Genomic DNA, 18050 nt, shown 5'->3' on the forward strand with positions numbered 1-18050 from the left:
GAAAACATTTCTTTCAAGTTACAATTGTCACTACGTCTGTGTGACAACGTTTAGAACATTTGTTGTCACACAGACATAATAACGGTCACACAGACATATAGCATATAACTTCCAATATACAGTATGTGACAACTTCCCAACAAATCCTTTCACCTTAAATTACATTTGGTATGGATGACTTACATTGCTCATGAGAACCTTCTGCTGTTTGGCGTGGGCAAGAGGCTGGGCGTCCAGCGTTAGGTTGTACCCCGTGGCCTTGACCTTCTCCCACACGTCTTTGTACAATTTCTAGGAAAAGAGAGAGGAAAAGGCAAGTGTGGTCAAATGCCCAGAGGAGGGCAGAGAGGAAAGCTGAATTAAGCGGGACAGCATGATGGGCTATGCTGTGTTGTGAATGCAGTCATGGCTACATGGATGCTGGTATGATGCAAAGCAGAGTGCCTGCAACCCCCTGTACCTGGGATTGATTTTACAATACAGCACAGCTTCAAGCTTCAGCACAGCTTCGTATTGCTTTTATAAAATGGTTGGAATATAAACTAATGAATTGATGACGCAATATTATTTATTTTGTAATATTACGTTGTGCCTGGAGTGATACTGTTCGCAGACAGGCTTTTTGAATAGTCGCTAATGTATCGGGTTTACAATCACGGTGGCGTGCGACCTCAGCCAGTCAGCATCCAGGATTGGAACAGCCCGTTTTACCGACACGCGTTTGCACTCACGTTGCTGTAGATGCTTTTCAGGTGATGGCACCTCACGTAGTCGAAGGTGTCCAGTACTGTGGTGTACTCGTGTTTCTTAGCGTGGTAGGCCTCCCGGTAGTTCAGCTGGGAAGAAATCGAGAAAAACATAAATTGATTTATAAAGAACAAGAGAGGAGAACATGACTTCCAGAAGTGGATGGAAGGACGGTTAGCGGTGATCACAACTGGCCGTTACCTCACTGGCCCAGGTGTGACCCAGGACAGCGGTCACATACGACGGGGTGTCTGTCACAATGGAGTAGTCGTTGAATCCCTTCTTTGCCTCCAATCTGTACTTGAGCTGTGAAACAGCAATGGCAGTTAGCGGAGTGGTACAGAATGACATTCAGGTGTTTAGACACCTTCAGTCTGTTGACCGTCAACATTCTCATGTAGTAGACACGTGTTTAGATATGACATTGTACTTATCTAACATTGCACTGGCATGTAAAAACTGTATTACTGCTCTACCACTGGTCTGGCACTGTGTTAACAAGCCGTAACCCTGTAACAAAGGTGGTATTCATTCAATTTGTAGGCTAACCATTGGTAATAATCGATCTGTGACAGATTATTTTGGCCCAGAGGCTCTATAAGGCCTAACCCTCTTCTAGCATGGCGTAGATGCTTACTTCACTCTGCAGATCGTATGCGTTCTTGGCTCGGATAATCTCTGGTGTGTCCCAGTTGAAGCAACCCGTACCCTTTATCCAGTTGAGGTCTTCTTTGTAGAACACCTGGAGGAGTCACAAATTCACCTCAGGTGGGACAGTCACAACATCAACCCCAGGAAATGGCCTTGGGAGAGGCTGCACCACAAGCGGGCGACAGTGTTACCAAAAAGTGTAAGGGAGACGTGGGAACGTACATCGCTCAAGATCTCATTGGCCTTGCGGGCGCGGATGGCATCGTTCTGGTCGGGATGGCAGGTCCACTGGTGCAGGTAGGTGCGGTACTGGATGTCACTGAGGATGTCCTGGCAGCGTTTGGCCACCACGTGGTTTATCATATCGTACGGGATGTGGAGCTTCGTCTTTGTGTCTTCATATGCTTTCCGATAAGTTCTCTGTGGCGACATGATATGAAATGCTATAGCACTCATGTTAAAGGTACGTTTAGGCCTTAGGTGGGGATAGTTAGCTGTATATTTATATATTGTGGCTTCATTTAAGCTTTTTATTCCGAAAAAAATGAAAATAAACATACTAACTTTATAGCGAGGCAAGATGAAGATTAAAATATGATTTTTCATGAAGTATTACAAACAGATCACTTCTGGCCATGTCCATGAACATGTTATTATCATAAAATTTTAATTCTTCATCCTCTGTTGGCATAATTACTGAAAATTAGTGCAGGAAAATCACAGTCATGGCGGTAGAGGCGCTACTGAGCGGGAGGCAGGGTCACGGAGTTGACGATGACTCACCAGACTCTTCATCTTCTCGATGCCGCCGGCGTGCACGACCTCGGGGAAGTCCACCGTGGTTCCGGCCATGTAGTGCCCCTTCGCCCTCTCGTGGGCATCCTTATACTTCACCTGAAGGAGTTTTGACCCAAAGGAAAAATTTTATAAGATAATAATAAGATAATATAGGTCATAATTACAATACAATAAGGTTACATGAATTGCCATTGACTAATTCATTTGTCAATTTTAATTAATGATGTACAGATACATCAATTAAGCATGAAATTAACATTTCATTCGTCAATCTATCTGTTAACTACTAATGCATATTTATGCATTACCAAATGATAGGGTAAACTAAGAAAAAATGAGTTAACCATAAACAAATTCATTAACCAATTTATTCATTACAATTTGAATTGGAATTAACAAACATAGTTGTTAGCATGAATTAATGTACAAATACATTTAAAAAGCTGTACAGATTGACTACATTAGTTAATGCCAATTCATGTAACATTATTGAAAAGTGTCACCCAACAATAAAGACAACTATTGCTGACAGTCACAATTATCGCGTCCTCCTAAGCTAACAAGAAAAAGAAGTGGAACTAACCTCACTGGTGATCACCTTGTTGCGCTTTGCTTCCACCAATGGGACGTAGTCATTGTCCAGCTGGTAACCAGTGGCCTTGCTGCTGTCCCAGTGTGACTTGTACAGTTTCTATGGAGACACAGACAATAATAATATTAATTGAATGGCCCTTGTCGTGTATTTTTTGGCACTGTAGAATATGACTCCTGTCCCCTACAGGCGTACAATAACATTATATAATATGACTAGTGATATGATTATTTAATGTTTTATTCAATATGATGATATTGCAAAATTCGAGGAGTTTCATGATGTGGCTGACCTGCAAGATCAAGCAGGCTTCTCAGGTAGCATGTAATGACAGTTAGCGTGTAGTGGTAGGTAGCGTATAATCACAGGTAGCGTATAATCATGTATAATCACAGGTAGCGTGTAATCACAGGTAGCGTATAATCACGTATAATCACAGGTAGCGTGTAATCACAGGTAGCGTATAATCATGTATAATCACAGGTAGCGTATAATCACAGGTAGCGTATAATCACAGGTAGCGTATAATCATGTATAACCACAGGTAGCGTATAATCACAGGTAGCGTATATCACAGGTAGCATGGTATTGCGTTTGGCTGTACACAGTTACCTCACTGAGGATCTTGGAGACCTCCCTACAGTGGGACATCAGGGGCGTGTCCTCTGACCCGATGTACTTTCCTTTCTCCAAGTTGAAGGTCTCTTTGTACCTCAGCTGTGCACAGAGAAACAACACGCAAAGCAAAGATCCCATCAATCCATGAGAATACTAACACTCACAAAACCATTCTCCTATTTATACTATTTACTAACGACCTATACTATACTAATGTACCTATATATGAATGAATGGGATGTCAGCAATATCACAGTTATTAGGCACATACAGTGCTATAATTAGCAATGTATATACTATAGGTTACTGCCCTGCGATGGACTGGTGACCTGTCCAGGGTGTATTCCTGCCTTTCGCCCAATGTATGCTGGGATAGGCTCCAGCCCCCCTGCAACCCTGTTCAGGATAAGCGGGTTAAGATAATGGATGGATAGATACTATAGGTCACAATTTCACTTATGAATAGTTATTTTAGTGTTCGGGGTATTCTAGCTGCCCACCGTGGCATACTAGTCGGAAAGTTGATGTACTCTTCAAGGGTTGAAGTTTTGTCTGTGCGATCGCTGAAGGACTTGGAACTATACTTTTCCTCTAGGATAATCAACACACTTGTCCCTGGTTCTGATTTGCACTTTACTGTACGTCGCTTTGAATAAGTGACTGTAATGTAATGTAATGCCCAAAAAGGGGCACCACCAGGAATTAGGGCTCAACGAAAATGCCTCACACCCCCCACCCCAGGCCCCCCCCCCATCCCTGCACAATAAAGGAATGATTTTCTTCGGGTCATTGTCGGTCAGGGTCCTTGGAATCATCCTAACCCCCCCCCTCCCCCGCCCCCCCCATACACGGCCCCTGCGCAAGCCCCGTTCATTTGATTAAAACATAATTTTTCTAAAATAGGTCTCTCTGCCCGGCTATGATGTTCATTGACGAAACTCACATCACTGAGGTGGAAGGTGTTGATCTTGGCCTGGATGATCTCCGGACGATCCACGATGTGAGTGAATCTCTCGAAGTTGTCCTTGGCGTCTTTCGTATAGAGCCTCTGCAGAGACAGGAGGAGGTGAAGATGAGAACGGAGCACATTACCAGTGTGAACACGCAGTTAAAAAAAAACGTCTTTAATCAGAAAGCTGCACGTACGTGGTTCAGAATCTCCTGCGCCTTCTTCACTTTTACGTGATCCACTGAGTCCAGTGCCACCCAACCGCATCCACGGATCCACTCCAAATCTGCTTTGTACACGTACTGCAAGCAGACATTTCACAATGAGACTAAACAAACACCTACATGTACAATATATGTATGCATCAGCAACATGCTTTCGTCTGTGTTCAGAAGGATACGACACAGCTCAAATAAAGTAGAAATCTACTAATGAGCAGATAGCATCCAGGTGACATAATTAGCATGTTCATATTTCAGTTAGACCAGCAATTCAAAAAACCATGTAGAGGTTGGATATGTTATTTCCGATAAAGAGCTGCAGAAAGGTGAGCAGATTACTGCTCAGGTTCATTGCTTACATCACTCTGGAGGTCGTACGCTTTCCGGGCCTGGATCACGTCATTCTGGTCGGGCAGACAGGTCCACTCGTGCAGACGTGTCCGGTAGTGGTCATCGTTGACTTGAATCTGGCACTTCTTGGCCAACTCAAAGGCCAGCATGTCCACCGGAAGGTTGAACTTGGTCTTGGACTTGTTGAAGTCCTTCTTGTACAGAGCGTCACTGGCGATCTTGGCTGCGTTCAAGGCCATCACCATCAAGGGGTCGTCTTGGACACAGCGGAACCCGATGTGATGTCCGAGCTGCCTACGGTAGCCTTCATGGTAGGTGTACTGAAAGAGATCAAATTGGGTTGACGCATTTAGTCCTTAATATATGCAGAGAGATGGGCTTCATAATTATATTTTGAAACAGTAAATACATCTAGATATAATACAGAAATTAAAGCCTTGCTCTATAACTTTACAGGAGGTTCAGTGCAGTACATCTGCTGCAGAGCACAGTCTACACGCACATTAAACGGTAGGTTGGCATTTATATAGCGCCTTTATTCAAAGCACTGTGCAAATGATGCTTCTCATTCTTAATACACACACTCACACACCAACAGCAATTGGGCTGCCATGGAAGGCACCAACCAGCTCGTGAGGAGTATTTAGGGGGGGTTAGGTGTCTTGCCCAGGGACACTTCGATACCCAGGGTGGGATCGAACCAGCAACCCTCTGAGTGCCAGGCGCCGCCCCATTACCCTTCACCCTGTTTACCAAACCCAAGGGAACACTCACATCACTCTGGATTTTAGAAGACAGAGCACTGTGCTTGAGTGGCACAGCATCCACCGGCAGATGGTAGCCTGAGGCTTTTGTCTTCTCCCATTCCTGGATGTAAAGGTGCTGTGAAGAAGAAGAAGAGGGAAAGAGAGATGTGATGAAGGGTAACTACACGTCCTACTGCATCCTGGGTTAATCAATCAATCAATCATCAATCCATTTTTATTTGTATAGGGCTTTTAACAAAGGGCCTTTGTCACAAAGCAGCTTTACAGAGAAACCGGTCCCCAAGAGTGTGCCAAGGACAACAGTGGCAAGGAAAAACTCCCTGCCTAACAGGAAGAAACCTTGAGCAGAACCTGATCTGCCGCTGGCTGACACCAGTCTGTTGAAAGAATGCCTTTATATACAAACAGATGAATAAAAGTACATAAATGTCCAATTAAAAAGTCGAAGCAGAGATGAGGTAGAGAGATGAGGTTAAGCTCATATGTATTTTCCTACCTGGTTGATGTTCTTAGCGGCCTCCCTAGCAGCTGCCATCTGTGGAGTGTCCACCAGGGTGTACTTGGTCTTGTCTGTGTGCCAGGCTTCTCGGTACTTGGCCTTAACAAACCAGCAAATGGTACAAAAGAAGAATCAACATTTTGTGCCTTACACCATCATTCTCTTGTGATTTAGTAACCTGAAGTGTCATCTTCACATCAGGGCAAGGACGTAGCCGACGTGTCACTCACCTCATTGAGGATGTCGGCAGCATTCTTGGCACAGAGAAAGTCCAGTCTGTCCACAGGAGCAGAGAAATTCAGTTCATCCAGTTTGACACGGTAGCCTCTCTGTTCGGTGGAGGCAAACAAACAAAAAAAACAAACATTTTAAGATTTGTGAAATGTAATAGAAATGCAATGTGATGCTCTCCATCAAGATATAAAGAAGAGGTGAAGAGAAGAAAGGTTCTCACATCTGCCAGGATCTTCTGAGCATTCTTCACTTTTAGCACCTCCAAGGATTCATGTGGCATCCAACCAACACCCTTCAGCCATTCCAGGTCCGACTTGTAAACAGCCTGCCAAACAAAACATCACTTTTTTTAAACAGGTACAACATGAGTTAAGTTTACCTCTGTTTCCATTACTATTAAGAATAAGTTACTCCATTTGGCTATGTTTAAGTATGTGCACAGACTGACACAGAAGGAAACAAGCTTTGTACTGCAGACTGGACCAAAAGTGCACTCACGTCGCTGCGAAGATCGTACACTTTCCTGGCGTGGACGACGTCGTTGGAGTCAGGCAGGCAGGTCCAGTTGTGCAGGCGTGTCCTGTAGTTGAAGTCATCAACTTGCGTCTGGCACTTCTTAGCCAGCTCAATGGACAGCATGTCCACAGGAAGGTTATACTTGGTCTTGGATTTGTGGAAGTCCTTCTTGTACACAACATCGCTGATGATCTTTCCTGCATTCATGGCCCTCACCATCAGGGGGTCGTCCTGGATGCAGTGGTATCCGATGAGATGGCCGAGGTCCTTGCGGTATCCATCATGGTACTTGTACTATGCAGAGGAAGCAAGAAATGACAGTGTTTCTGTTTATGGGAGAATCTTCATCATAGTGTTAGATTAGGAAGATCACTGAGGTCTTTACTTACATCACTGATGATGTCCCTTGAAGCTTTAGCATTCAGGAGAGGAATGGCATCTGCATTGATGTGGCATTCATGGGCCTTCTGAGCATCCCAGTCCTTTGTGTACAATTTCTACACAAATACAAAAATGTAAGATGAGTCACCACCTTGAGATCAAGATTCACAACAAAGAAAGAATAGAGAATGGACACATTTTCACAGATAGCCAAGTACACTTAAACTGTACTTACATTGCTGACATTAATGGCATTGGCTCTCGACAGCTCCATGGAAGGCATGTCAGGTCTCAGATGTATGTCAGTCTTCTCTTTTTCCCAAATCTCTTTGTACTTCATCTGTGGGGGGAGGGAAACAAACATTTACAAAAGCCCATGATAATTTTCTCTCTACGGCTTTTCCGTTTACAGTAACAGGTTGCAGATTTTGTGACACGTATCTCGACAATGGCACTGATTGATTGTAGCTTATTCATCTCAACGTCCTCATAGCCATGTTAAATTAACTGTGTGTGAGATGCTCTGGCTACATCCCTACATTTATATTGTAAATTGTAATCAGTCAGTGTTATGTATACTTTGAGCCACAAAAAAAAAAAAAACAGAATCTCTGCCTATGTACAGGCCACCACTCCCACTGACCATTGCATTCTTTAAACCTGAATTGGAGTAGAAATAGTAGCCTAAATGCGTAGAAATGAAAGGAGGTGAATGGCAGAAACAGGGGAGCAGGCCTCACATCGCTGAGCAGGTCAGCGTTCTGCTTGGCCTGGATGATGCTGGGTAGGTCAGGGATGCTGGTGAACTGGATCATGCTGGGGTGCTGGCGGTAGAGCCTCTCGTTGAGTATGTCCTGGGCGTGCTTGGCCTGGGTGACATCCAGAGACCCATGGGGCATCCAGCCACAGCCTTTGATCCACTCGAGGTCGGACTTGTACACCGCCTAGCAGGGAACGAGGTCAGAGTCAACGGAGCTCAATGGAATTATGCAAGCTTCGCGCGATAGGTCGGAGTGACGATGTCAGCAAAACCAAAAGTGCACTCACGTCGCTGCGAAGATCGTACACTTTCCTGGCGTGGACCACGTCGTTGGAGTCGGGCAGGCAGGTCCAGTTGTGCAGGCGTGTCCTGTAGTTGAAGTCATCGACTTGCGTCTGGCACTTCTTAGCCAGCTCAATGGACAGCATGTCCACGGGAAGGTTATACTTGGTCTTGGATTTGTGGAAGTCCTTCTTGTACACAACATCGCTGGAGATCTGGACAGCATTCCTGGCCATGACCATCAGGGGGTCGTCCTCGACGCAGCGAGCCCCAATGTGGTGTCCGAGTTGCCGGCGGTATCCTGTCTTGTACTTATACTGGAAGAGTATAACAGAGGATCGTATGCAATCTCAATTTTGTTATATGTAATGTTATGCGTTCTAAAAAATATGAACTGAGGGCCCTGGCACTGCACCTAATGCTGAAGGTTTAATGTACATATTAACCACCATCATTGGTAGTGATGGCGATGACGTCGCATTATCTCTGCTCAAAACTTTTAAATGTGTAGTTAATATGCAAGTTGTCTTGGATAGGTGATCTACTGAATGCCTACACGTCAACATAATGTCAGAACCTACATCACTGATGATGTCTCTGGAGGCCTTCGCTGCCGTGACCGCGATGGCGTCCTTGGGCATGAGGTACCCCTTCTTCAGACTATCGTCGTAGTCCTGTCTGTAATACTTCTGCAAAGGAAAAAGCACTATGAAGAATTTGATTGCGAATGAATGAAAAGCCTCTTCAAACCAGCGAGGGACTCAAACTATTCAAACTATCATAAATGTTCAATGCCTTTTACTGTATATCATCACTGAAAATAATGACCAAGACATAGACAAATTACTCTGATTAACAGAATGTTTCTAAAGCCTATTCATGGTAAGGTTTCACAGTGGAGCCACCAGATTAGCCTGTTTCTCCTTACCGCACTGGTGTTGAGTTTGTTCTGCTGGGCCAGGATAATCGCAGGCGTGTCAGGCATCATGTGGATGTTGACCTTGTCGGTTTCCCAGGCCTCAGTGTAAGCTCTCTGTGACAGAGAAAGTTGGAGACATTCACCATTACTTGTATACCTTACAGTACCTTGAAGATTAAACACGGTGACTAATAGCCAACTAATCTATTTTATACACTGATACACTTTTATGATGATATGTAATAAAAATTATTAAACATCTCACCAGCATTCCATTCCCCATAATTATGCATACATCTACCAGTCAAGTTAGTAAATCTGCCATAGATTGGGACTCGTGTCACATGAACCTAACAATCGATTTACAGTATTTAACCTTGGTGGGTGGTGGCTACAGAGTGAGACAACCTATGAAAGGACTGTTCTAGTGCAGGGACACAGTCTGTTATCATTAACAGAGTAAATGGTGTCAAATCTTACTTTGTTCATGATCACAGCATTGGTCTGTGCCAACACCATTTCCAAGGAGTCTGTGGAGCTGTAGAAGGGAAATTCGCTTGGATGCTGGCGATACTTCCTCTCACTCAGGATATCTCCGGCTTTTTTGGCTTTCTCAACGTCAAGAGAGCCAATGGGGACCCAGCCAATGCCCTGCAGCCATTTCAGGTCTGACTTGTACACAGCCTGCATTGGACAATAATCACAAATGTATGACACAGTTACAGGTATGTGACAATCATTGGCTTTAAGACGGCTAGACTTAACAGCTGAGAAGTATAAAAAATAATTCAAATGCACATGTGTTAACTATTGAAATAAATGACATATTTACTATTTTATAACACAAAGATTAATCGCAATTTTACCTTTAACTTCAGATAGTGGAATAATGACCATTTAAACACATTTAATGAGTTCTCAAACTTACATCACTCTGTAGGTCATAGACCTGCCTGGCGTGGACCACATCGTTGGAGTCGGGCAGGCAGGTCCAGTTGTGTAGGCGATGCCTGTAGTTGAAGTCGTTGACTTGGATCTGGCACTTCTTGGCCAGCTCAAGGGTCAGCATGTCCACTGGAAGGTTGTACTTGGTCTTGGACTTGTGGAAGTCCTTCTTGTACACAAGTTCACTGGAGATCTTGGCTGTATTTATGGCCCTCATCATCATGGGGTCGTCTTCCACACAACGGAATCCGATATGATGACCGAGTTGCTTGCGGTATCCTTCATGGTACTTGTACTATACATTGAAGATGGGCAAGAAATTACAATGTTTTATTGGACAATTTCCAGATTACCAATAACAAAGACAATACTTCCTTGTACTTGTATTTGAGTGATGAGGGATGATGACTGAGTTTGTCTATCAGCACAACTAAACAAAAAACAAATAACTTGAAAAACATGATAAAGAAGGCTTCACTATTGCCGGGAGGAGTGAGGTATACTTACGTCACTGGCGATGTCTCTGGATGCCTTCGCTACTTTTATAGATATGCAGTCAGGTCTCAAATCGTAGCCCTTGCTGATAGTTTCCTCGTAGCCTTGTCTGTACAATTTCTGTAAAAACATGTGGTTATCACAATTGTCTTTACATTACAGGACATATATTTGTACAGTCACTGCATACCGAAGGACATTGAACAACTACAGAACACAGGTCCGATTAGGTTCACATAAATTATCAGTTATCCATAGCCGTGAACATCAAGTCTAGAGAAATAACACTATGTCAATGCACTAGCTAGCTCATTTTCATATAAGGCCAGCCAACACGGTATCAGCAAACCGATAAATAAACTTTTGAATGTTGAACACCAGTGTGAAGAAGTGAGACAGGCATGAAAGTAACACTGCTACCTACCTTGTTCATGTTCAGAGCGTTGGCCTTTGCGAGAAGAAACTCTGGCATGTCTGGAGTCAGGTGAATATTGGTCTTATCTTGATCCCAAGCTTCATTGTACCGGTGCTAATATGAAGCACATTTACTTTACTTTTTCTGTTGACTTTGGATACATTTAGTTTCAAGTTTCGATAAACTATTACACCTACAGTAACTGTGAAAGTTATGTACGTGAATTTAATTCAATCAGAATAATTTGTTTGCAGACAAAATAGTATCAATTATAATATTATTAATACACTTCATGACGTTAAAATGTGGAGCTGTTTTGTACCAGAGAAATATCTCAAAGCATTGTACTTCTGTATTATTTTTCTTCTGTTTGTCTTGATTTATGAATAGATTTGGTGAATAGATTTGGTGAAAGCCAATCAATATGATTTTAATTAAATCGTGTATCTCACGATTTGCACCATATGACGTGTATCATTGTGGGACAGGTGAGAGGTCACTGACCTTGTTCATTGTCACGGCATTTTCCTTCGCCAGGACCATAGGTATTGCTGTCATATCTATCGTGTATGTAAGGGTGTCTGGCTTCTGCCGGTACAGCCGTTCATTCAGGATGTCCCCTGCTCTCTTGACCGTTGTGACATCCAGCGAACCAATTGGGATCCACCCAATACCCTTCATAAACTCCAGGTCAGATTTGTACACATTCTGATGAAGTATAATGACAGAGTTAGTCACATTTTAAAACACTGTGTATGAAATAAGACAGATTTTAAGTATTACTAACAGGCGCCATTTGCCGTTCATTGGTTTTGGACATTTCCAAACTGGCAATGCACTTACATCACTCTGTAGGTCATAGACCTGCCTGGCGTGGACCACATCGTTGGAGTCGGGCAGGCAGGTCCAGTTGTGTAGGCGATGCCTGTAGTTGAAGTCGTTGACTTGGATCTGGCACTTCTTAGCCAGCTCAAGGGTCAGCATGTCCGCTGGAAGGTTGTACTTGGTCTTGGACTTGTGGAAGTCCTTCTTGTACACAAGTTCACTGGCGATCTTGGCTGTATTTATGGCCCTCATCATCATGGGGTCGTCTTCCACACAACGGAATCCGATATGATGACCGAGTTGCTTGCGGTATCCCTCGTGATACTTGTACTGCAGACGAATCCACAAAGTTTATGCAAAATTTGTGAATATATTTCATATGAAAGCCAAGATCATTCAAGTAGATCAAACCGATGACGGTTCTCGACAAAACATAAATTATCTGTATTATAGTTATATTGGAGATTCAGAAAACCATTGCAAAGCGCTGACTCACATCACTGGCGATGTCCCTTGAAGCCTTGGCACTCTTAATTGAGATGGCATCCTCGGGCAGGAGATAGCCCTTCTTCAGATCTGCGTCATAACCTTGCCGGTAGTATTGCTGCAAAGTGCCGATAAAACATGCACCAGTCATGACATGACATCATCATCATGATGCACCAGTCATGACATGACACGATCATGATGCACCAGTCAGAATTCTGTCAAAGACAGGATTGCCAGAGGAGTCTTAGCATCATGTGACTGCAAAAGGCAGGGTTTTTACTATTTTCATGACCTGAGTCAGATTATCAAAGATCTGAACAGTAAAGGGACAAGGCAAAAGAGTAGCCTGCAGCTTGTATCCTGATATACACCAAAACAGAAACAGGGCTATCATCCTAGTGATTACTGGCCATTGTGTATTCCTGCTGGTTATCCAAGCTCACTGCAAAGCATTGATCAATCCTTGGGACATTCTCCTTCAATGCAATTCACTCATTCTTTTAGAAAACAATCCTGCAGTTGCTATCAAGGGGAAAGGATAACAATAAATAATCACTATATATTGGACATATAATAAGAGATTGAATCAAATAATATGATTGTTAAAATCACAATGCTTTGTAAGTATATATTCGTAAATATGTCGTGCCAATAAAGCTTTTGAATTTGAACTTGAATTTGATAATGTGGAAGACTCAGTGGACTTTGGCCATACCAAGCTGGTGTTGAGTTTATTCTGCTGGGCCAGCAGGATCTCAGGGGTGTCAGGCATGATGTGGATGGTCCTCTTATCCTTATCCCAAGCCTCAGTGTACAGGCGCTGAAAACATGGAAAAAGTGTAAATCGTAGTAGCACTAAGATAAAAAGATAGGTTCAAAGCATGATTACAGTCATTTATATTTTTTACATTTTTGTCATTTGGCAGACGCTTTTAATCCAAAGCGACTTACAAGCGCATAGGTTATACCATAAGTCAAACCATCACATCCTTTCACTCATCAGTCATCGATGAGATGAAAACCACTGATTATTAATCATAATAGTCATGACCATAAGTAGTCCTGACAAAAAATATATTACTTCACATGAATATTGATGATGCTCCCCCTCAATAGCTCAGTTTGATTCCTAAGAGGCCTCAAAGATGCAGTCATCAGCTAATATGCAAAATGGTGGACAGGACTGAAGCTTATTAGCAGAGTTAGAAAATGGGGGAAGGTCTTACTTTGTTCATGACCACAGCATTGGTCTGTGCCAACACCATTTCCAAGGAGTCTGTGGAGCTGTAGAAGGGAAAATCGCTTGGATGCTGGCGATACTTCCTCTCACTCAGGATATCTCCGGCTTTTTTGGCTTTCTCAACGTCAAGAGAGCCAATGGGGACCCAGCCAATGCCCTGTAGCCATTTCAGGTCTGACTTGTACACAGCCTGCATTGGACAATAATCACAAATGTATGACACAGTTACAGGAATGTGACAATCATTAGCTTTTAGACAACTGGACATAACAGGACAGATGTATAAATATAATGGAAATGTACATGTTTGATATTAAAAAGCACAAATTTACTATTGTAGAGCACAAATAGAAAGCTCAAGTTTACGGTTGAAGATAATGGAATGATTACCCTTTAAATCGATTCAATGAGCTCTCTCAAACTTAAACTTACATCACTCTGTAGGTCATAGACCTGCCTGGCGTGGACCACATCGTTGGAGTCGGGCAGGCAGGTCCAGTTGTGTAGGCGATGCCTGTAGTTGAAGTCGTTGACTTGGATCTGGCACTTCTTGGCCAGCTCAAGGGTCAGCATGTCCGCTGGAAGGTTGTACTTGGTCTTGGACTTGTGGAAGTCCTTCTTGTACACAAGTTCACTGGCGATCTTGGCTGTATTTATGGCCCTCATCATCATGGGGTCGTCTTCCACACAACGGAATCCGATATGATGACCGAGTTGCCTGCGGTATCCTTCATGGTACTTGTACTAAAAGAGATCAATTTAGGGTGATGCATTTCATAATGCTGTGTATACAGACATATATGTTTGGCTAATGGCATTTAGATTACATTAGTTAATGGCAGAAGAAAGAACTTACATCACTGGCAATGTCCCTGGAGGCCTTGGCTGACTTGAGAGTGATAGCATCAACAGGCAGGTCATAACCCTTGTGCTTAGCCTGTTCATTAGCAAGTCGGTACAGTTTCTGGAATCAGAAACATCAGGGTTTTACAAAGCAGAAATATCAGAGCCACAAGTCATTTTAATGCTCAGGTGCACAGAGAAAAGTGTACGACCTAACAATGAAAGTAAATCAGATCATCCCCAATGAACATCAACTCATTTAACATCACAACATTCAACTTTACCAATGTATGTACTTTACTAAACATGGACAAAACCAATTATCCCTAACTGTTGGTGCTTTATATGAAAGTATAAACAGTGAAGTTGTGTACTTTTTGATTAAATACAAAAGCTAACTTTTGATTTTCTTCTGCCCCACAGAAGTGTCTCCTGTTTCTTGCTGTCTCACCTCACTGTAGTTTGCCTTGTTCTGTCGAGCCAGAGTCACGTCCATGGCATCAGGCATGATGTGTATATTAGTCTTATCATTGTTCCAAGCTTCAGTGTACAGAAACTGCAAAAATTCAAAATTCATTATAAATTGTGCCTACAGACTAAAGGACAACATTGTTTGAAAATATGTTCCGGAACCATAATACACTTAAATAGACTTGTATAGACTTAAAAATCTAAAGGACATTAACACTTTATATAAAGAGTCACTTGATGGCATACAGGTATGATAATCTATAGATAATACCTTGTTGTTAGCCAGTGCATTGGCTTTGGCTAGAACCATTGGCATATCTTCCATGGTGGTGGTGTGTTTGTAGTTTGAGGGGTGCTGGCGATATTTCCTCTCATCCAGGGCCTCCCCAGCTTTTCTGACTTTCTCCACATCCAGGGAACCAATAGGAACCCAGCCAAGACCCTGGAGCCACTTCAGATCCGACTTGTACACGACCTGAATCAATCATACATTAAAAATACGCCTTGAGTTTGGTTATCAAAAATGTTGTAGTGATATACTAACGAATGGAAGAATTGTGTCACCAAACATAGCTTCAAAAATACTTTTGTGAACGATAAAATACTATGTCATACGCCAAAGAATCATTCATTCATTAATTCATTATCCTAACCCACTTATCCTGAACAGGGTCGCAGGGGGGCTGGAGCCTATCCCAGCATACATTGGGCGAAAGGCAGGAATACACCCTGGACAGGTTGCCAGTCCATCGCAGGGCACACACACCATTCACTCACACACTCATACCTATGGGTATGATTTAGACTCTCCAATCAGCCTAACCTGCATGTCTTTGGACTGTGGGAGGAAACCGGAGTACCCGGAGGAAACCCACGCAGACACAGGGAGAACATGCAAACTCCGCACAGAGAGGCCACGGCCGACGGGGATTCGAACCCAGGACCTCCTTGCTGTGAGGCGGCAGTGCTAACCACTGCACCATCCATGCCACCGACGCCAAAGAGTCCAAAAAGCAAAAGTTTATCAGAACTTCAGTTGAGGCTTCTTGAACTTACATCACTCTGTAGGTCATAGACCTGCCTGGCGTGGACCACATCGTTGGAGTCGGGCAGGCAGGTCCAGTTGTGTAGGTGATGCCTGTAGTTGAAGTCGTTGACTTGGATCTGGCACTTCTTGGCCAGCTCAAGGGCCAGCATGTCCGCTGGAAGGTTGTACTTGGTCTTGGACTTGTGGAAGTCCTTCTTGTACACAAGTTCACTGGCAATCCTGGCTGTATTCATGGCCCTCATCATCATGGGATCATCTTCCACACAACGGAATCCGATATGATGTCCAATCTGCTTACGGTAGCCTTCATGGTACTTGTACTAAAAGAGATTCATTTTGGGTCATGTATTGAGGCCTTACTGCATACAGGCATATATTCTTTCATCAATGACATTCAGAACAAAGAACTTACATCACTGGCAATGTCTCTGGATGCCTTGGCTGACTTGAGAGTGATAGCATCAGTAGGCAGGTTGTAGCCCTTCTGTTTAGATTCCTCATTAGCTAGCCGGTACAGTTTCTGAGTGGGAAAAACAATACAGCAGGCAATTTTATGGCTGATTTAAGACAGAATATTACTTCACCAAAAATTTGGATGAAACCAGTTGTGGCTCATTGGTGGTGTTTTATATGAAAATACAAACAAAAGTGCAATTGTTTATGCTACATTGTAATTAAATACAAAAGTTGAATTAGAGTTTCATTATTACATTACATTATTATCTGCCAACAGAAGTATCTCCTCTGTATGTCTCACCTCACTGTAGTTTGCCTTGTTCTGTCGAGCCAGAACGACATCCATAGCATCAGGCATGATGTGTATGGTCCTTTTGTCATTGTTCCAAGCTTCAGTGTACAGAAACTGCAAGAATTCAAAATTCATTACAAATTTTGCCTTCTGACTAAAGGACACCATTGTTTGAAAATATCTTCCGGAACCATAAAACATTTAAATAGACTTGTATAGACTACAAACCCAAAAGGACATTAACACTTTATATAAAGAGCCACTTGATGGCATACAGGTATGATAATCTATAGATAATACCTTGTTGTTAACCACTGCATTGGCTTTGGCTAGAACCATTGGCATATCTTCCATGGTGGTGGTGTGTTTGTAGTTTGAGGGGTGCTGGCGATATTTCCTCTCATCCAGGGCCTCCCCAGCTTTTCTGACTTTCTCAACATCCAGGGAGCCAATAGGAACCCAGCCAAGACCCTGGAGCCACTTCAGGTCTGACTTGTACACAAGCTGAATGAAGCAGACATTAACAGGTTAAATTGGTTTCAATTAACAAAACGTCCCAGTGGCATACAGTATAGGAGATGCACCATTTAACAGCAAATACTGAGGCGATGACAGCAAACTGTAATGTTACCAGTAAAGGAGATTGAACAGCACAACCACAGGTCATTTAGCATCTTGAAAGAGTCCATATTCTGTAGACTGTTGGCTGAGGACACTTGAACTTACATCACTCTGTAGGTCATAGACCTGCCTGGCATGGACTACATCGTTGGAGTCAGGCAGGCAGGTCCAGTTGTGCAGGCGATTCCTGTAGTTGAAGTCATTGACCTGAATCTGGTTCTTCTTGGCCAACTCGAAGGCCATCATGTCCACGGGAAGGTTGAAACTAGTCTTGGACTTGTGGAAGTCCTTCTTGTACAGAGCATCACTGGCGATCTTGGCTGAATTCAAAGCCAGCATGAGTAAGGGGTCGTCTTGAATGCTCCGGGCGCCAATATGATGACCGACCTGCTTGCGGTATCCTTCGTGGTACTTGTACTAAAAGAGATCAATTTAGGTATATGTATTTAGTCGTTACTGCATACAGCCATATTCTTTGGTTGATCGCATTCAGATCAAATGACTTACATCACTGGCAATGTCTCTGGATGCCTTGGCTGACTTGAGAGTGATAGCATCAACAGGCAGGTCATAGCCCTTCTGCTTAGCCTCCTCATTAGCAAGTCTGTACAGTTTCTGCATGGGA

The 18050-nt window shown here is 43.2% G+C and overlaps 1 protein-coding gene across 1 annotated transcript in view; it reads right to left on the reverse strand.

Annotated features, from left to right (window-relative positions):
• neb (nebulin) overlaps window positions 1-18050 on the reverse strand; it is an 88845-nt gene that overhangs the window by 37005 nt on the left and 33790 nt on the right. Inside the window, 41 exon segments of the mRNA XM_061234153.1 lie at window positions 184-291; window positions 732-836; window positions 949-1053; window positions 1385-1489; window positions 1621-1818; window positions 2182-2292; window positions 2780-2887; window positions 3401-3505; window positions 4350-4454; window positions 4553-4657; window positions 4936-5247; window positions 5702-5809; window positions 6191-6292; window positions 6424-6522; window positions 6648-6752; window positions 6926-7237; window positions 7333-7440; window positions 7560-7664; window positions 8065-8268; window positions 8372-8683; window positions 8948-9055; window positions 9295-9399; window positions 9766-9969; window positions 10214-10525; window positions 10738-10845; window positions 11150-11254; window positions 11645-11848; window positions 11984-12295; window positions 12462-12569; window positions 13170-13274; window positions 13681-13884; window positions 14127-14438; window positions 14551-14658; window positions 14989-15093; window positions 15280-15483; window positions 16065-16376; window positions 16469-16576; window positions 16814-16918; window positions 17105-17308; window positions 17531-17842; window positions 17933-18040. Coding sequence (XP_061090137.1) covers window positions 184-291; window positions 732-836; window positions 949-1053; window positions 1385-1489; window positions 1621-1818; window positions 2182-2292; window positions 2780-2887; window positions 3401-3505; window positions 4350-4454; window positions 4553-4657; window positions 4936-5247; window positions 5702-5809; window positions 6191-6292; window positions 6424-6522; window positions 6648-6752; window positions 6926-7237; window positions 7333-7440; window positions 7560-7664; window positions 8065-8268; window positions 8372-8683; window positions 8948-9055; window positions 9295-9399; window positions 9766-9969; window positions 10214-10525; window positions 10738-10845; window positions 11150-11254; window positions 11645-11848; window positions 11984-12295; window positions 12462-12569; window positions 13170-13274; window positions 13681-13884; window positions 14127-14438; window positions 14551-14658; window positions 14989-15093; window positions 15280-15483; window positions 16065-16376; window positions 16469-16576; window positions 16814-16918; window positions 17105-17308; window positions 17531-17842; window positions 17933-18040 — 6675 coding nt within the window.

Source organism: Conger conger, chromosome 3 (genome assembly GCF_963514075.1).
Source record: "Conger conger chromosome 3, fConCon1.1, whole genome shotgun sequence".
NCBI lineage: Eukaryota > Metazoa > Chordata > Actinopteri > Anguilliformes > Congridae > Conger > Conger conger.